This window comes from Myotis daubentonii, chromosome 9, assembly GCF_963259705.1.
Source record: "Myotis daubentonii chromosome 9, mMyoDau2.1, whole genome shotgun sequence".
NCBI lineage: Eukaryota > Metazoa > Chordata > Mammalia > Chiroptera > Vespertilionidae > Myotis > Myotis daubentonii.
The window spans coordinates 44,136,175-44,156,070 of record NC_081848.1 but is presented as its reverse complement, the minus strand read 5'-3'; the positions used below and the strand labels follow the sequence as shown (position 1 = coordinate 44,156,070).

At 48.7% G+C, this 19,896-nt stretch overlaps 1 protein-coding gene across 4 annotated transcripts; it reads left to right on the top strand.

Moving 5' to 3' along the window:
- Positions 1 to 398: 398 nt before the first annotated feature.
- Positions 399 to 13,430, top strand: LOC132240878 (zinc finger protein 345-like). Of its 4 annotated transcripts, XR_009454424.1 has the most exons (4): positions 981 to 1,142; positions 4,828 to 4,883; positions 9,822 to 13,061; positions 13,093 to 13,430. XR_009454424.1 is itself a non-coding variant. In XM_059708676.1 (3 exons), exons 2-3 carry the CDS (start codon positions 4,868 to 4,870, stop codon positions 12,458 to 12,460), a joined length of 2,655 nt encoding a protein of 884 aa, XP_059564659.1. In that variant the 5' UTR covers positions 399 to 836; positions 4,828 to 4,867; the 3' UTR covers positions 12,461 to 13,430. The 4 variants fall into 4 exon arrangements, 3 of the variants coding, with proteins under 3 accessions (XP_059564659.1, XP_059564657.1, XP_059564660.1); XM_059708676.1 differs by lacking the exon at positions 981 to 1,142 and adding an exon at positions 399 to 836 and having other exon boundaries at positions 9,822 to 13,430; XM_059708674.1 differs by having other exon boundaries at positions 9,822 to 13,430.
- Positions 13,431 to 19,896: the final 6,466 nt, after the last annotated feature.

The following is a 19,896-nucleotide window of genomic DNA, read 5'->3' as shown; positions in this document are numbered from 1 at the left end:
CTGCTTCCCGGCATATATGGACAGTTTGCTCAAACTCACAAAAATTCTCCCAATGGTTTTTTACGTTAACATTACTAACTTCACTTCCTCCTTATAAAGCCTTAGATCAACTTTGTTGCTATTGTTCCACCTCCTTGTACTAAATTAAGCCCCATTTGCTGGTACTCCATTGGACCTGGAATTCGCGATTCGCGCCAGATTGGGAAGCCACGCCCTTAAGCCAATCAGAGGTGGATTGGGGGTGAGCCATGAGTCAGCGACGCGGACGGCGGGCTTCCCCTTCGGTGGGCTCGGCCCGAACATTTTCCCGTTGGCCTTGCAGCTTTCGGAGAAGTACATCTGCCTTGCCAAGTGATTCTCCAGTTCCGTGGCGCCTTTTCGGAGCATTTCTACCAACAACACCCCAGACCACCAGCACTCACTGCACAGACCAGGGCTCCCGGCTCGGACGCTGACCGGGCAGGACGGGGTAGCACCGCCCCCGAGGACCTGGGGCTTCCCTTCCGGTCCCCACAGCCCCAGGGTCCCGCCGAGCGCCTAAAGCAGCCTGGCCGCGGGGTCGGGCTTTGCCTGTCACGCGGCGGGAGGAGGTAGCCCCGCCCACGAGGGCGGGTCTCCAGGACGGAGCTTCCGGTGATGGGGGCGCGCGCCCGGCTGGTGGGGTTGGTGCGCGCTGGGCCCACCCGTGTGCCCGTCACCGTCTGCGAGGCGGCCGCGGGCCCCTCAGAAGTTCAGGGCTAGACCGGTCCCCGGGGCCGCGCCGGAGGGAGCCCGAGGAGCGCCGGCGGCCTTTCCTTGCGGGTCACAAAGGGAAACGCGAAGTGGAAGTGCGGCAGGTGAGTCTGGCGGGCGGGGGAGGCAGCACCCCAGACGGCACGGGGCAACGAGGGCCGGGGGGGAAGAGAAGTAAGAGGGAAGGGCAGGGCCGGAGAAACAGTGTTCTGAAGACCAAGGGAAGCAAGTCTCCGCCGGAGCGGAGTGCCCGCTGGTTAAATGCCACTGCGATGCCCTGCGGAACATGAGGAACCAAATGAGGGCACTGGATTTGGCGGAGAGCGGTGTGTGGGTACTTCGTGTCCCCCTTACACTGAAGCCCGGACAGCTTTAGAAGTGGCCGTGGAAACACCGGTGATAGAGGAGAGGTATGCTTAGTGTCCTCCCCTCACCCGCTTCCAACATAATGACTGAGTCCCTTGGAATTTCAAAAGGTTAAGTGATTAAACCAAAACGAACTCTTGGCTTTTATATGTTAGATTAGTTTAGTCAACTGTTCTCAACCTGTGGGTGGAGACCCCTTTGGCGGTCGAATGACCCTTTCACATGGGTCGCCTAAAAGCCATCCCAAATATCACATATTTACAATGTTATGGGTTCGCGCAACGAGATAGACCACTGACTCAGAATTTAAATTTAAGAGCCTTTTATTAAGCTGGCCAGCTGACCACAGCACCTATCTCCCCCTCTGGGAGATTTGGAGCATGTGGCAAAGACCAAGGGTGCAGTATGGTCTTTTATAGCAAATCAGTGTTAGGAAAAATCAACTACAAAGCATTCCATTAGAAGTTCATAAGCACAAAAGGGGGGTAAACAGAGTCACACCTGGCTGGAGCGTATCATAGCACATTGTTTTTCTATGACAATCTAGCAATTATCCTTCCATGGTTCCTAACCCTAATACAATCCTTCTTCACATCCTGACCTAATTCCTCTCCATACGTCAGTTCCCCTTTTCCAGTATATTCAATTTCTTATGTCTCATTTCCTTCCCTTAGCACATTCTTTAACATTTTGTAACCCTTCCATGCTGCAGTCCCTCACCCTAGCACAACATTATGATTCATAACAGTAGCAACATTACAGTTATGAAGTAGCAACGAAAGTAATTTTATGGTTGGGTCACAACATTCAGAAGTGTATTTAAAGGGCCAGAAGGTTGAGAACCACTGGTTTAGATCCTTGGGGGGACACATGTGCTTCCACTGTCCTCTAGGCAAGGGCGCTCAGGGATTAAGCATAAGGATTCCAGTAAACACCCAGGGGTCTGCATATGCACAGATATGTTTGCAAAGATCAGGGAATAATTTGGGGCACCGCCTTGGACACTCCCCTAAGTCGGCATTCTGGTAAACAGGGCAGGCGGCCTCCCACACACTTCCCTTTTATCAGAATGTCCTCCTTACAAACTTTCCAACCAAGTCTCTGTGCTCCCCAGCATGTAAGGAAGGGGTAAGAAAACAGTCAGAAATCTGGGGTGAATGAAACCTAAACCAGTCAGTCCCTTGAGCTTTAGGACCTTTGTGGATGAGCATAAAGGGCATCCAACCTTCACATCTGCGGGTGACGGTGTAGCTTATATCGTAGAAAAGCTGAATGAAATACTTAAAGCACCTGAAGGTATTAGAGAAAAATGAAGTCAGGCAGAACCTGAAGGAAATTGCTGGAGAGAATGTGGGAGCACCTAGGCAAGCCCCACATTACCTGTGCTTTCCCCCCAGGGCATTTACTAACTGATAGAGCAAGGAACAGAGACCAAGATGCGCCTCCCACCTGGCGGGCTTGACAGCACCCCTGAGGCTGTGCCCTCCACACTGGGCTGGGGGACCTGAGGATGTGCCCCCCCACCCAGCTGGGCTTGGAAGCGTCCCTGAGGCTGTCCCCCCCCCCACGCCCCGCACTGGGCCAGGGGACCTGAGGCTGGGCTCCCCACCTGGTGGGGCTTGTCGGGGGTGGGGCCGGCTGGGTCTCCTGTGATTTCAAGGAGCGCACAGGTGGCATTTCAGTTGGCTGGGAAGAAGGAAGTTGGCATTCAGAGATGCCATGGAGTCTGAAATTTGAAATGGAAGCGGAAACCTTAGAGAAATGAGCCCAAGATTCAATGTGCAGTTTCCACTGGAGGTGTTTGTCGGGTCCTAAGCCTGCCGTGGGCAAACTACGGGCCGGACGTTTGAAATGAATAAAACTAGAAGAAAAAAAAGACCTTACCCTTTTATGTAATGATGTTTACTTTGCATTTATATTAGTTCACACAAACACTCCATCCATGCTTTTGTTCCGGCCCTGCGGTCCAGTTTAAGAACCCACTGTGGCCCGCGAGTCAAAAAGTTTGCCCACCCCTGTTAAGCTGTACATGCCCAGGGCAAGATTCCCAGCCTCTAAGTTGAAAGCAACAGTTGCGAGGCTAAACAGTGGTGCAGCCCAGCCAGCACAGCTCAGTGGTTGAGCATCGAACTATGAACCAGGAGGTCACACTTTGATTCTCAGTCAGGGCACATACCTGGGTTGCGGGCTCAATGCCCAGTGTGGGGCATGCAAAAGGCAGCTGATCAATGATTCTCTCTCACCACTGATATTTCTATCTCTCTCTCCCTCCCTCTCCCTTCCTCTCTGAAATGAATACAAATATCCTATTTAATGAAGAGGGAATATGCAAAGCGACCATCACAAAGATGGCTGCACCCACAGCAGAGGTGGGGGTTTTAGTAACACAAGATGGCTGCACCCAAACAGAAGTTAAGTAAAGAGACTTAACAAGCAATCAGCCGGGACCTGAGGCTGCATCCCCCAACTGGCGGGGCTTGATGGGGGACCTCAAGGAGCTCCCCCATCTCCAGCACTGGGCTAGGTAACCTCAGGCTGTGCCCCCCAGGCCTGGCACCAGGCCAGGGAACCTCAGGCCAAACCCTCTTGGGGGGGGGGGAGCAGTGGGGGGGAAAGTACTTGATGGGGACCTCAAGGCATGTCCCTGGCCTGGGGCAGGGGAGCTAAGGCTGCACCCCCAACTTGCATTCACCTGGGGACCTGAGGCTGCACCTCCCATCTGGCGGGGCTTTACGGCACCCCTGAGGCTGTGCCCTGCACACTGGGCTGGGGGACCTGAGGATGTGCCCTCCCACCCAGGGGTGTTGGAATGGTCCCTGAGGCTGTGACCCTTGCCCTGCACTGGGCCAGAGGACCTAAGGCTGTGCCTCCTGCCTGGCACCGGCCCAAGGAACCTGAGGCTACCCCCCCCACCCCACCCCACCCCACCCCCCCCCCCGCCTGGTGGGTTTGATGGGGGTGGGGCCGGCTGGGTCAGGGTCTCCTGTTATTTCGAGGAGTGCACAGATGGGCGGAAACTTGAGTCTGGGTCTCACGGCACACCCCAGACCCTGACCGGAGGAAGATTTTCATGTACATTTTACTAATTTTTCATCTCTGACACTTCTATTATAGATAAAGGCCAAATAGCAATATTAAACTATTTCCTCTAATTCCCTTTTAATGTGCATGAATTTCACGGACCAGGCCACTAGTATTAACATTTTAAAAAAGATTTCACAGCCAAACCGGCTTAGCTCAGTGGATAGAGCGTCAGCCAGCGGACTGAAAGGTCCCAGGTTCGATTCTGGCCGAGGGCATGTACCTGGGTTGCAGGCACATCCCCAGTAGGAGATGTGCAGGAGGCGGCTGATCGATGTTTCTCTCTCATCGATGTTTCTAACTCTCTATCTCTCTCCCTTCCTCTCTGTAAAAAATCAATAAAATATATTTTTTAAAAAAAAGATTTCACAGAGTATACAGTTGAAATTACTGCACTGAGCAAGAGGACAAAGAAATCAACATTTTCATGCGATAAAAAACATTTCCCTAGTTCTTTGAGGCCCCAAATGAGGAATTTGTGAAAGAGTGGATGTGCCAATGAGTATACCAGTGTACCGATCCATTAATATTTTTTTGAAATTAAATTTCCAGAGTTTTACTTTTTATATTAAGCACTATCATTTTTGCATACAGTAAATCTAATTTGGAAGTATACAGGTTAATATTTTTCTCTGTGCTTCCTCCAAGCTACCTGAGCTCCAGCTGCTCTTCTTCCCTAAGAAGATCCATGAGACACTCCTCAGGTGAGTTCTAGTCCATACTTCAGATTTTAGACTCAGAAATACATCCAGGCCCGAGTAGAGGAATATGTAACAGTGGCCTCTGCTCCCTCCCACCTGTCAAGATGACCAACCTGAGAAAATCACATCCTGGGCATGAAGATGTCTCGATTTCCATGCCTGAATCTTGGTTCTCTCCAGCTGGGCTCTCCTCATCATTCTCAGATTTCTATGATGTCACCACATAGTTTAATGGAAATTACCATCCCCTGGAGCCAGGAGAACCAATTTACTGCCTGAACCTACTTTTTTTTTTCCTGCAGTTTATCCAGTTACTTTCCCTGGGCCTCATTGAGACCTGTGCAGCTCCAATGACAGTTGTCCGAGATTTCGCAGGACTGAGGTTTCCCAGGAGGCAGACTAGCATTCCAGAGCCTCCCCAGGAAAACTGGGTTGAGTCGGTTCCCCTCTTAACGGTGGAGTTTGTGGTCTGAGCTAGTGCACATGTGAAATTCTTTCTTTTTTGTCTTTTTTTGTTTTGTTTTTAATACTTTTTTTAATATTAAATCTTTATTGCTCAGATTATTACAGTTGTTCCTCTTTTTTCCCCCCATAGCTCCCCTCCAACTGGTTCCCACCCGACCCTCTGCCCTTACCCACGCCACCCACTGTTCTCATCCATAGCTGTACAATTTTTGTCTAGTGTCTTCCCAAACCTCCCACACCCCTTCCCAACCCCGCAGAGTAGTCAGTCCACTCCCTTTCTATGCCCCTGATTCTATTGTATTCACCAGTTTATTCTGTTCATCAGATTATTTATTCACTTAATTTTTAGATTCACTTGTTGATAAATGTGTATTCGTTGTTCATAGTTACTTCTATCTTTACCTTTTTCTTCTTCCTCTTCTGAAAGGATACCTTTCAGCATTTCATATAATACTGGTTTGGTGGTGATGAACCCTTTTTAGCTTTTTGTTATCTGTGAAGCTCTTTATCTGACCTTCAATTCTGAATGATAGCTTTGCTGGGTAAAGTAATCTAGGTTGTAGGTTCTTACTATTCATCACTTTGAATATTTCTTGCCACTCCCTTCTGGCCTACATAGTTTCTGTTGAGAAATCAGCTGACAGTCATATGGGCACACCCTTGTAGGTAACTGACTTTTTTTCTCTTGCTGCTTTTAAGATTCTTTGTCTTTTGCTCTTGGCATTTTAATTAAGATGTGTCTTGGTGTGGTACTCTTTGGATTCCTTTTGTTTGGGGTTCTCTACACTTCCTGGACTTGGAAGTCTATTTCTTTCACCAGGTGGGAGAAGTTTTCTGTCATTATTTCTTGAAATAGGTTTTCATTATCTTACACTCTCTCTTCTTCTGGCACCCCTATAATTCCGATGTTGGTATGCTAGAAGTTGTCCCAGAGGCTCCTTACACTGTCTTCGTATTTTTGGATTCTTTTTTCTTTTCATTTTTCTAGTTGGGTGATTTTTGCTTCTTCGTATTTCAAATCTTTGACTTGATTCTTGCTATCCTCTAGTCTACTGTTGGAACTCTGCATAATATCCTTTAATTTAGTCAGTGTATAATTTCTAGTTGGTCCTTTATCACAATCTCGAGGGTCTCACTAGATTTCCTTAGGATCTCACTAAATTTATCAGGGGTCTCACTAAATTTATCGGTGGTTTCTAGAAAATACTTGAAAAACCTTAAAAGTGTGCTTTTGACCTCTATATCCAGTAGTTTGCTTTCCTCCATTTCTGTCCTTTGTGACCTGTTTCTTTGTCCCCGCATTTTTTATGCTTCCCTGTGTTGATAGAGTGGCTCTGTGTGCTACGTGTCCTATAGGGCCCAGTGGCTCAGCCTCCCCAATTACCTGAGGTGGACACTCTTGGTGCACCCCTTTGTGGGCTGTGTGCACAGTCTTGTTGTAGTCAAGCCTTGACTGTTGCAGGCATCAATGGGAGGAACCAACCCCCAGGCCAATTGGCTGTGAGAATCAGCCCTGTCTGCAGTGGGAGAACCCCCGAGCTGGAGACACCCATCTTGGGCAAGACCCGTGTCAGCGGGGCCCTGGTGCTCACTGAGTCCACCCCCTGAGTGTGTCCCTTATGGGTCCGAGGAGCTGCAATCTGGATGGTCCCACTCTGACCAGTGTGTACACTGCCTCTTGGATCTCTAAGGAGGTGCTAATTTAGCCTCTGCCTGAGGCTACCCAGCAGGACCTATGGAGAGATTCCTCTTCTTTGTTTGGGTTTGGAGGTGCCCAGAGGAGGCCCAGAAGCAATGCAAGCTGCTGTGGGGCCTTTGCCCTTTTTTTTTTTTTTTTTTAAATATTTTATTGATTTTTTACAGAGAGGAAGGGGGAGAGAGAGTTAGAAACATCGATGAGAGAGAAACATCAATCAGCTGCCTCCTGCACACACCCTACTGGGGATGTGCCCGCAACCAAGGTACTTGCCCTTGACTGGAATCGAACCTGGGACCCTTCAGTCCGCAGGCTGACGCTCTAGCCACTGAGCCAAATCAGCTAGGGCTTTGGGCCTTCTTTTGGATGTTCTGGGTTGCTCTGATTCAGCTGCAGTTTGTTAGGTAATTTTCAGGTTGCAAAGGGCCAGGCCTTACATATGCAAAAGCCTCTGCGACAGCTTGGGTGGGTCGCGGTCTCAGGGGATCAACAGGGCAGAGCAAGCAGCTATGGCTGCTCCCCAGTCCTACCCTAAGAGGCTCCGCATCTCAATGTCCCGGTCATCGCAGCAAGCACCTCTGAGAGAAAGCCGCCCTCGAGTTCTTTCCGATGCCAGACAGTCCAGTTTCTCCCCGTATGAGTCTGGGTCCACATAGACTCACCCGGAACTGGAGTTCAGAGCAGTCGGGAGCTTGAGACTCCCTCCCAATTGAAAAGACAACCATGTCCTCAGTTTCTAGCCCTCTCCACGTGCACCACGTCCTCACCTGCCAGCACATTCCCCGGGCGCCTCGTCCTCAGCTGCCAGCCCTTTCTGAGTGTGCCCAGTACCTCTGCACTTTACTTCTACGCCTTCTCTGAGTCTCAGTGTGATTTTCTCTTTCCTTCCAGTTGTAGAATTTCCACTCAGCCAGCCTTCCTGTGGTTCTGGATGATGTCCGCTTCGTCTTTTAGTTGTATTTTTGAAGTGGCTGCGGGAGGCAGCAATTTCCGGTGTTTATATATGCTGCCATCTTGGTTTCTCCTCGGGAATTTCTTGGTGGTGATGGAACCAGCGTGCTTCCTGTTGGTGGGAATGATCCCCTCTGGGGAAACTGAATAAGCGCTCAAGGAACTCTCTATACTATTTTTGCAATGTCTTGTGTACCTTGAACTATTTCAAAGTAAAGAGGGCTTTTTTTTTGTTTTTGTTTTTTTTAACATTATGGTGTCAGCCCTGGCTGGGTGACTCAATTGGTTAGAGCAGCAGTTGCCATGCAGTTATCCGTGCACCACTGGTGGTCTGTGATATCCGAAAGGTTGGTGACTGCTGGGTAAGTACTCTGTGGGTTCAGTCCCCAGAGGGGGTGTGCACAGAGGGCAACCGATCAATATTTCTCTCTCACATCCATGTCTCTTCCCTCCCTTCCCCTCCCCTCCCCTCTCCCTTCCCCTCCCCCCCCCACCCCTCCCCTCCTGTCCCCTCTGAAGTTCTTTCCCTTAATGTTGAAGATGTGCCAATGGGTGTTCCAGTGTAACTGTCCATTATTATTTTTTTTCAAAATTAAGTTTCCAGAGTTTTACTTTCCATATTAAGCACTAGCATTTTGTGCAGACAATAAGTCTACATTTAGAAGGAGGCTGTTGACAATAAATGTGGGAAAGTATATGAGGAAACAACCCCTTCAATTAAGTCACTGCTTCATATAGGCCTCTCTGCTCTGGAGTCTGGAGATGGGGAACATCTAGAGCAAGAATTCTCTCAGAGCCTTATCTTCTCTAGGTAGGACAGGACTTTGTGTTATCACAAAATTATCTCCAGAGCCATGATAACTGTTTCTCTTCATCTGTTGCTGAGGCTCGGGGAAGTCTTGTTGGAGTGACCCAGTGTGCTGACAGCTGACAGAAGTGGCACTAAGAGCTAGAGGAAGTGGTGACATGTGGCTGCATGGGCCTTCCTGAGATCTGCGAATTCTGGCCACTGTTGAACTGATCAAGTCAGATGTTTATTTTAGCTAAACATGATATATTTAATTTTCATTTTTACTGAGATGGTTTTCCCTATAGTTAGTGTTTCTTTAATGTTATGAATGTCTTTTTTGTTACTGCTTCTTTTCTATCCATTTCAAAAATTTTTATCCTAGAAAAAAATGTTTCTCTCAAAGTTATGTCTCTCTGTAATTACTTCTATGAGAAGGTCCACCTTCTCCAGACACCTTTTCATTTGAAATCAGTAGCAATTCTCTTGTATTTCTGTGACCTAACACATGATTTTATCTCCTCCAAATTACTTCCAAACCCAGGCAACAAGTGTACTTTAGGACATGGGTAAACTGACTCTTTTTAAGCTATGCTTGCTCATACAAATTCTTTGCAGTGCAATTGTTTGCACTTTTTTTAAAACAAAATATATTTTGTTGATTTCTTTACAGAGAGGAAGAGAGGGGGATATAGAGAGTTAGAAACATTAATGAGAGAGAAACATCAATCAGCTGCCTTTTGCACACCCCCTACTAGGGACGTGCCTGCAACTACTTTACATGCCCATGTCCAGAATCGATCCTGGGATCCTTCATCCGCAGACCAACGCTCTATCCACTGAGCCAAACCAGTTAGGGCAGTGGTTTGCCCTTTTTAAAGTCAACAGTTGGCCCTAGCTAGTTTAGCTCAGTGGAAGTGTTAGCCTGTGGACAGAAGGTTCCCAGGTTTGACTCCTGTCAAGGGCATATGTCCGGGTATAAATACAGTCAATAGTTGACTTCCAGTGTTCTCTTTGTGATGGGCATTTCCTCTTCTCTCAGGATCACCTAAGTGGGTCAGAGCATCCTCAGCACTAGGTCTTGGTGGAGACGCCAGAATGAGAAGGCGCAAGAGTCCTGGTCCCCACCAACCAGCCTCCCCGGTGACGAGTGCGGGGCCTGGGACAGGGACCACTGTGCTCCTGGCTGCCTCCTCTCCTGCCATCCTCACCCCGTTCAACCCACAGAGGCCCCCAGCTGATGTTCGTGTGACCTTTGAGGATGTTGCTGTGCGCTTCTCAAAGGAGGAATGGCACCTCCTTGATGAGGCTCAGAGACACCTGTTCCTCGAAGTGATGCTGGAGAACTTTGAACTCATATCCTCTCTAGGTTGCTGCTGTGGAGCAGAGGATGTGGATGCACGTCCTGAACAGCATGTTTCTATGAGAGTGTCACTGGCCCAGAACCCCAATGTAGCTGTGTCCTCCCAGAAGAGCCACCCCTGTGAGAGTTGTGGACCAGTCCTGAGAGACATTTTCCACTTGGTTGAGCAGCAGGGATCAGAACACAACCTGAAACTATTGAGGTGTGGGGCATGTGCAAAGCAGTTTTATTTCAGCAAGAAAGCCATTGGCTGCAACCAGACGCTTGCTCAGGACCATGGTGTCTGTAATGGAATACAGTGTTTTGTGTGCCGTGAATGTGGAAAATCTTTTACAAAAATCTCTGATCTCCATTATCATCAGAAATTGCACTCAGGAGAAAGTCCATACGAGTGCAGTAAATGTGGGAAATGCTCCAAACTTATTCCACACCAGCGAGTTGATTCTAAAGAAAACGGTCATGAGTGTGGTGAATGTGGGAAATATTTTACCAGAATCTCTGGTCTTTATTGTCATCAGAGCCTCCACACTGGAGAAAGGCCTTATAAGTGCAGTGAATGTGGGAAATCTCTTGTCAGGAACTGTGAGTTGAGTTACCATCAGAAATGTCACACTGGAGAAAGGACTTATGAGTGCAGTCAGAGTGGGAAATCTTTAACCACTCGCACAGGCCTCCATTATCATCAGAAACTTCACACCAGAGAAAAGCATTATAAGTGCTGTGAATGTGGGAAATCTTTTACCAGTAACGGTAGCCTTCGTTATCATCAGAGAACGCACACAGGAGAAAGGCCTTATGAGTGCAGTCAGTGTGGGAAATCTTTTACCAGTAAGGGTAACCTCTGTGATCATCAGAGACTTCACACTGGAGAAAGGCCTTTTGAGTGCAGTCAGTGTGGGAAATCTTTTACCAGTAAGGGTAACCTATGGCATCATCAGAAACTTCACACTGGAGAAAGGCCTTATGAGTGCAGTCAGTGTGGGAAATCTTTTCCCAGTAAGAGTAACCTCTGTCGTCATCAGAAACATCACACTGGAGAAAGGCCTTATGAGTGCAGTCAGTGTGGGAAATCTTTTACCAGTAATGGTAGCCTTCGTTATCATCAGAGAATGCACACTGGAGAAAGGCCTTATGAGTGCAGTCAGTGTGGGAAATCTTTTACCAGTAAGAATAAGCTCCATTGTCATCAGAGAATTCACACTGGAGAAAAGCCTTATGAATGCAGTCAGTGTGGGAAATCTCTTACCAGTAGGGGGAGCCTCCATTGTCATCAGAGACTTCACACTGGAGAAAGGCCTTATGAGTGCAGTCAGTGTGGGAAATCTTTTACCAGTAGGGGGAGCCTCCGTTGTCATCAGAGACTTCACACTGGAGAAAGACCTTATGAGTGCACTCAGTGTGGGAAATCTTTTACCAGTAAGGGTAACCTCTGTGATCATCAGAAAGTTCACAGTGGAGAAAGGCCTTATGAGTGCATTCAGTGTGGGAAATCTTTTCCCAGTAAGAGTAACCTCTGTCGTCATCAGAAACTTCACACTGGAGAAAGGCCTTATGAGTGCAGTCAGTGTGGGAAATCTTTTACCAGTAACGGTAGCCTTCGTTATCATCAGAGAATGCACACTGGAGAAAGGCCTTATGAGTGCAGTCAGTGTGGGAAATCTTTTACCAGTAAGAATAAGCTCCATTGTCATCAGAGAATTCACACTGGAGAAAAGCCTTATGAGTGCAGTCAGTGTGGGAAATCTCTTACCAGTAGGGGGAGTCTCCGTTGTCATCAGAGACTTCACACTGGAGAAAGGCCTTATGAGTGCAGTCAGTGTGGGAAATCTTTTACCAGTAGGGGGAGCCTCCATTGTCATCAGAGACTTCACACTGGAGAAAGGCCTTATGAGTGCAGTCAGTGTGGGAAATCTTTTACCAGTAAGGGTAACCTCTGTCATCATCAGAAAGTTCACACTGGAGAAAGGCCTTATGAGTGCAGTCAGTGTGGGAAATCTTTTACCAGTAAGGGTAACCTCTGTCATCATCGGAAACGTCACAGTGGAGAAAGGCCTTATGAGTGCAGTCAGTGTGGGAAATCTTTTACCAGTAGTGGGAGCCTCCATAGTCATCAGAGACTTCACACTGGAGAAAGGCCTTATGAGTGCAGTCAGTGTGGGAAATCTTTTACCTATAAGAGTAGCCTCCGTTATCATGAGAGTCTTCACACCCGAGAAAGGACTTATGAGTGCACCGAATGTGGAAAATCATTTGCCCTGAACAAGCAGTTGCATCGTCATCAGAGAGTTCACAGGAAAAAGGGTTCAGGATTGCAGTGAATGTGGGAAATATTTTGACAGAAACAGTCACTTTCATTCTCATCAGAGTGTTCACAGGGTGTGCTGATACATTTGAAGGGAATACTTTCAAAGATCTTGCAAAGGTCCGTGTGTCATAATGTCTGCAATTCCATTGGTGATGGTCACTTGGGTGTAGGATAGTAGGGTTTAGGCAGCCGTGGGCAAACTACGGCCCGCGGGCCAGATCCAGCCTGTTTGAAATGAATAAAACTAAAAAAAAAAAAAAGACGATACCCGTTTATGTAATGATGTTTACTTTGAATTTATATTAGTTCACACAAACACTCCATCCATGCTTTTGTTCCGTCTCTCCGGTCCAGTTTAAGAACCCATTGTGGCCCTCGAGTCAAAAAGTTTGCCCACCCCTGGTTTAAGGCAAAGCATAATTGCTACAGAATCACTGGCCCAATAAGGATTGTGCATAATTCTTAAAATATAGATAGGTTTCATTTATCTTTATAAATAACTCATAATGCAATTTCCAAGTCAGAGAAGAGGTGAATTTTTAACTTAAAGAAATTAGGAAATTCTGAATTAAGCCAATTGCACGTTTTTGCATTCTCCCAGCAGTATATGACACGTTTTTGCATTCTCCCAGCAGTGTATGACAGAGTTAATTCCTCCACATCCTAGAAAAGGTTTGGTCAGTTTTCCTTTATTTAAATTTTTTTGTAACTTTGTCATGCTTTATTTACTGTTGTTCTATTTCATTCTTTCTAAGGCTTACTGGTGAGCCTTTTTTCAGATGTGCATTTGCTATCTCTATATTTGGTTAAATGTCTGAGCATATGCTCTGCCAAATCTATGAATTTTGGCAAGTTTCTTTAACAAACGGACAGTGAAACAAAAATGCAGGTTAGAATCTCACTCATTTTGTGTCTTTTTTGCTTTGTAGGATAAGTGTTTTTCATATTGGAAAAAAATAAAATAAACAACTGACTTAAGATAAGGGTCTTATTTCATTCTTTGCATGTGAGTATCTAGTTTTCCCAGCACTGTTCACTGAAGAGAAACTATCCTTTCCCAACTGTGTATTATTGGCTCGTTGGTCAGAGAGGAGTTGGCAGTATATGCATGGGGCAACAGGACTACTTGGAAGTAGGTCATTCTTGGGGACATCACAGTTGGCTGCAGAGGTTATCAAGATGAGGCACTGAGGAGAAGGGGAAAATGAACCAACTTGGGACTGATCTTCACAGTCAGTTTAGAGCAATGGGTCTCAACTTTCCTAATGCTGTGACCCTTTAATACTGTTCCTCATGTTGTGGTGACCCCCAATTTCATTGTTACAAATTGAACATAATTAAAGCATAGTGATTAATCACAAAAACAATATGTAACTATAGTGTGTTTTCCGATGGTCTTAGGCGACCCCTGTGAAAGAGTCCTTCGAACCCCAAAGGGGTCACGACCCACAGGTTGAAAACTGCTTCAAAGGAAGCACTGCAATGTTACAAGAGCCCTGAGTTGAAATTTGTACTAACTACATGACTTTTCAAAGAATAAGAAGCACCTTTCACCATCAGATAGTTTCTAAGAAGTAAAGTTTGTTGAGACTTTAAATATAGTAAGACAATGGCTTACACAATTCTCAGTTCCCACCACATTGCCATGATGTACTAGTTCTGTTAGCGCATTTTATAGAACAGGAAGCTAAGGCTTAGCAGAGTGAGCTAAACTGTCACAAATCACAGGGCTAATAAGTGACACAACCACAGACTGTGCTGCCAGATCTTCTGGGTCAAAGACTCTTCCTCAGCCCTGGCCGGTGTGACTCAGTGAATAGAGCGGTGGCCTATGGACCAAAGCATCCCGGGTTCGATGCCTGTCAAGGGCACATGCCTGGGGTTGCAGGCTTGATCCCTGGTGGGGGGTGTGCAGGAGGCGATCGATCCATGATTCTCTCTCATCATTGATCTTTCTATTTCTCCTTCTCCCTTCCTCTCTGAAATCAATAAAAATATATATTTTTTAAAAAAAGGCTTTTCCTCAGTTCTACTGCCTCATTGTCAGCCACGTCCTGCTCTACCTGTGTCTCTGTACCTGTCCCTCTGTCTCTATGCTTTGTGAATTGTGTCCCTGTCCATTTCTCATATTAATTGAAATGTATCTGCATTACATGAAAAGTCTCCTAATTGCTTCTGGCATAATTTATTAAATTGTGCTAAAATTTACAAGGGTTCAATTAAAACATATCTTAATTCTAAATAATATAATAGAAAATATATAATAGTGTAGTTATAAGCACTTATCTGAAAATACAGATTTAAAGAAGTGAATTTAAAGAAGGGATTAGCCAAAGGAAAACATATGCACAACCCATGGACACAGACAACAGTATGGTGATGGCCAGAGAAAAGTGGGGGGCAAGAGCTGGGTAGAGGAGGCAAAAGGGGGAAAATAGGGACATCAATATAATAATAATAATAAAAGGCTAATGTGCACACGGTTGAACAGCAGAATGCCCGTTTGCTATGATCCGCACTGGCTACCAGGGGGCAGATGCTCAATGCAGGAGCTGCCCCCTGGTGGTCAGTGCACTTCCATATGGGGAGTGCCGCTCAGCCAGAAGCTGGCTCATGGCTGGCCAGCGCAGTGGTGGTGCCAGAAGCCTCTCCCACCTCTGTGGCAGCACTAAGAATGTCCAACTAACGGTTTAGACCTGAACCCCTGGGGGCCTAAGCCTTTAGTCGGACATCCCAAAGAGCTCCCTGGCTGTTAGAAAGATGTCTGACTGCAAGCTTGGGCCCGATCCCCTAGGGATTGGGACTAAACAGGTGGACATCCCCCAGGGGGTCCTGGACTGTAAATGGGCACAGGCTGGGCTGAGGAACAGCCCCCCTCCCCCGAGTGCACAAATTTTTGTGCACCGGGCCGCTAGTCCTATCTAATAAAAGAGAAACATGCAAATTGACCATACCCAGAACGCTTCCCAATGGCTAATCAGCAGGATATGCAAATTAACTGCCAACCAAGATGGCGGCCGGCAGCCACACAGCTGAAGCGAACAGGAGGCTTGCTTGTTCCAGTGAAGGAGTAAGCCAACGTTCCCGGCCTGCGGCAGCCCAGCTCTAAGCTCCGGATGCAACAAAGTTGCAATTATAGAAGCTAAACAAGCTCCAGATAGCTGCTTCAGCCAGCAGCAGGCTCAGAGCTTAGAGCGCCATTGACGGCAACAGAGTTTCAATTATAGAAGCTAAACAAAGCCCAGATAACCTGCTTTCAGCAGTTGAGGCTTCAAGCTGGAGCCGGCCTCAGAGCTAAAGCCGGCTCTCACCTCCAGTGACAGCCATAGAAAGTAAGTATATCCCAGAATAAAAAAGAAAAATAGGAGAGGTTGGGAGCTTCAGTCACCCGCCAGCCTGAAAACGGCCCTCGGCCCCTTATCCAGACTGGCCAGGCACCCCAGTGGGGACCCCACACTGAAGGGGTGTGACCAGTTTCAAACAGCCATCATCCCCTCATCCACGCTTGCCAAGCACCCAAGCGGGACCCCCACCCTGATCCGGGACACCCATCAGGGCAAACCAGCCGGCCGCCACCCATGCACCAGGCCTCTAACCTACACTATAGGCAGGGCGGGACAACGTGAGCTGCCATCCGGGCCCCATGGGCAGCCGTGAGCAGTGGGGCATAAGCCCCGCCCCCAGCCGGAACCCTATGAATATTGGAGAGCAGGAAAGTGCCGCTGGGCCCTGGGTCACTGTGGTGATCCGGCCATCGGTAAGTAGAAAAGTGCGGCCTGTAGGCAGCCCCCAGCTGGGCCTGATCCAGGAGCAGGAAAGCCTGGCCTGCAGGCAGGCCCCAGATGGGCCTGCTCCCCGGTTGCCATGGGGATCAGGGAGCAGGGGAGCAAGCCCAGCCTGCGGGCAACTCCAAGCTGGGCCTGCCCCCTGGCTGCCATGGAGACCTGGAAGTGCAAAAGCCCAGCCTGTGGGCAGCCCCCAGTTGGGCCTGCTTCCCCGTCGCCATGGTGATCCTGGAGCAGGAAAGCCTGGCTTGCAAGCAGCACCCCCATCCTGGCCATAGCTCAAGGGAGAGTACAACATGCAGTGGAGGCCAGGAGCCTGAGAGATCAACACAGAGGGGCTCCTGATCCAAGCCTCCATGGCAGGCCCCCAGCAGACACACACACACCCACAAACACACACACACACACACACACACACACACACACATGCGCCTGCTCTGAGCCTCCAATGTGGCTCGGGACAGACCCCCACTGGGGACACACACACACGGAAACTGCTCCGAGCCTACGTGGCGCGGCTGGGGGCTGGACCCAGCAGACACGCACACACACACACAAACGCACAGGACACCTGCTCCAAGCTCTGCTGCCAGAGTGTGTCCATCAGTAGGACATCCACAGAGGGCTCCCGGACTGTGAGGGGGGCAGGCTGGGCTGAGGGAACCCCCGTCCCCCAGTGCATGAATTTCATGCACCGGGCCTCTAGTAAACTAATAAAAACCTCACTGGCTGACAGTTAGGCTTTTTAATATTTTTTAAAATATATTTTCTTAATTTTGCAAAGAGAGGAAGGGAGAGGGATAGAGAGTCAGAAACACCGATGAGAGAAAAACATTGTTCAGCTGCCTCCTGCATGCCCCCCACAGGGGATGTGCCCGCAACCAAGGTACATGCCCTTGACTGGAATCAAACCCGGGACCCTTCAGTCCACAGGCCGACGCTCTATCCACTGAGCCAAACCAGTCAGGGCCAGCTCTTTAATTTTTTTAAAACCTTATACACACATGTTTGCATTTTACCCATCAATCCAAATCCAGCTATTCTCAAAAAATAACCAGACAAATTGTAAAATGTACATTAAAAGATAATGATCATATCATTAGTCACAATACTAAAGAATTGGGAAGAACACACCAATAAAAAAATATTTTCAAAAGTGGATAAATTAGTTTGGTACATCCATGTAATGGACTGCTTGCTTGCATTAGCAACACCGTTGAACCTTGAGCAACATAGGGGTTAGGGCACCAACCCCCATTTTAGCATAGTGGAAAATTTGAGTGTAAGTGTTGACTCCCCAAAAGTTTAACTACAATCATAGCTTGGTGTCCACAGGGCATTGGTTCCAGTACCACCCAGTGGATACCAAAATCCATGATGTTCAAGTCCCTTTTAGAAAACTAGAGGCCTGGCACATATTTGTGCACTGGGGGCTGGAGGTGGTTGTCCTTAGCCTGGCCTGTGCCCCCTCGCAGTCCGGGACCCCTTGCAGTGGTTCTCAACCTGTGGGTCACAAACAATGAAAATACCTCCTGCATATCAGATTTACATTATGATTCACAACAGTAGCAAAATTACAGCTATCAAGTAGCAACAAAAATAATTTTATGTTTGGGAGTCACCACAACATGAGGAACTGTATTAAAGGGTCACAACATTAGGAAGGTTGAGAATCACTGCTACGGGATGTCCGCCTGCCGGCTTAGGCCCACTCCCCATTGGATATCCCTCTCGCAGTCCAGGGCTCTCATAGTCTGAGGCTCTCGCAGTCTGGGACCCCTCGCTCCTACCGCCCACCTGCAACAGAGGCTGTAGAGGCTCACACCACCGTCGCTGTGCTCGCCAGCCGTGAGTCCAGCTTCTGGCTGAGCGGCGCTCCCCCTGTGGGAGCACACTGACCACCAGGGGCAGCTCCTGTGTTAAGCATCTGTCCCCGGTTTTCAGTGCACACCATAGCGACTGCTAGTTCCACTGTTTGGTCAATTTGCATATTGGGTTGTTTTGGGTTTTTTTAAAATTTTTTTATTGATTTTTTAAAGACAGGAAGGGAGAGGCATAGAGAGTTGGAAACATCGATGAGAGAGAAACATCGATCAGCTGCTTCTTGCACACCCCCTAATGGGGGTGTGTCCGCAACCAAGGTACATGCCCTTGACCAGAATCGAACCTGAGACCCTTCAGTCCGCAGGCTGACACTCTATCCACTGAGCCAAACCGGTTAGGGCAATTTGGGTTTTATTATATAGGACTACAGGCCCGGTGCACAAAAATTTGTGCACTCGGGGGGAAGGGGGCATCCCTCAGCCTGGCCTGTGCCCTCTCACAGTCGGGGACCCCTCGAGAGATAACAACCGGCTGGCTTAGGCCTGCTCCCAGGTGGCAGAGGGCAGGCCCAATCCCTACGTGCAGCCCCTGGTCAGGCTCAGAGCAGGGCTGATTGGGGAGTTGGGGCGCCGCCCCCTGGCATGCACAGAGCAGGGCGGATCCTGAGGTTGCAATGCCACCCCCAGTCACGCTCAGGTTTGGGCCGATTGGGGGGTTGGGGCACCGCCCCCTGTCACACTCAAGGCAGGGTTGATGGGGAGGTTGCGGCGCCACTCCCTGTCACTCACAGAGCAGGGCCAATCCTGGGGTTGGGGAACTGCCCTCTATCACCCACAGAGCAGGGCCGATCAGGGGGTTGTGGTGCCGCCACTCTCACACTCAGGGCAGGGTTGATGGCGAGGTTATGGCTCTACCCTGTCACACACAGAGCAGGGTCCCTGGGGGGGGGGGGGGGGTTGGGGGGTTCCGGACGCTGTCACACACAGAGCAGGGCCAATCAGGGGGTTGTGGCACTTCACCCTGTCACACACAGAGCCGCAGGGCGATCAGAGGTTGGGGAGCTCCCAGGTATCAGGCACAGAGCAGGGATGATCAGGAGTTTGGGGCACCTTCCCCTGTCACAAACAGAGCAGGGTGGATAAGGAGGTTGTGGCCCCGCCCCCTATCACACACAGGGCCGCAGGGTGATCAGGGGGTTTGGGCGCTGCCCCCTGTCACGCTGATCCCGGTGCCGGGAGGCCTCTCGGCTCTGCTGATCCTGGTGCTGGGAGGCATATTACCCTTTTACTATATAGGATAGAGGCCTGGTGCATGGGTGGGGCTGGCTGGTTTGCCCTGAAGGGTGTCCTGGATCAGGGTGGGGGTCTCCACTGGGGTGCCTAGCCAGTCTGGGTGAGGGACTGAGGGCTGTTTTCAGGCTGGCGGGTGATGGAAGCTCCCAATCACTCCTTTTTTCTTTCTTTTTTTAAAATTCTGGGCCAGCTTTACCTCTGAGGCTCCAGCTCTTAGGCCTCCGCTGGTGAAAGTAGGTAATCGAAACAATGTATAACTCCAGCTCTGACTCCAGCTCTGAGATCCCAGCTCTTTGAAAGCTGGTTTCTGGGGGGTTTTTTAGCTTCTATATTTGTTAAAATGTTTCAAACTGCAGGCTCAGAGGCCGGCAAGGCAGGCAGGGTATGTTGGTTTCCTCCGTCACTGAAGCAAGCAAGCCTCATGTTAGTTTCAAGCTGCCTGGCTGCCAGCCGCCATCTTGGCTGTCAGTTAATTTGCATCTCTTGGTGATTAGCCAATGGGAAGGGTAGCGGTCGTACGCCAATTACCATGTTTCTCTTTTATTAGT

Bases quoted from the DNA above. Each gene is read 5' to 3' on its own strand.
- LOC132240878 (XM_059708674.1), top strand. From the start codon at position 994: ATGCCACTGCGATGCCCTGCGGAACATGAGGAACCAAATGAGGGCACT. The intron at 1,143-4,827 runs GTATGCTTAGTG...GCTTCCTCCAAG, and splicing joins ACACCGGTGATAGAGGAGAG to CTACCTGAGCTCCAGCTGCT. The intron at 4,884-9,821 runs GTGAGTTCTAGT...CTCTTCTCTCAG, and splicing joins ATCCATGAGACACTCCTCAG to GATCACCTAAGTGGGTCAGA.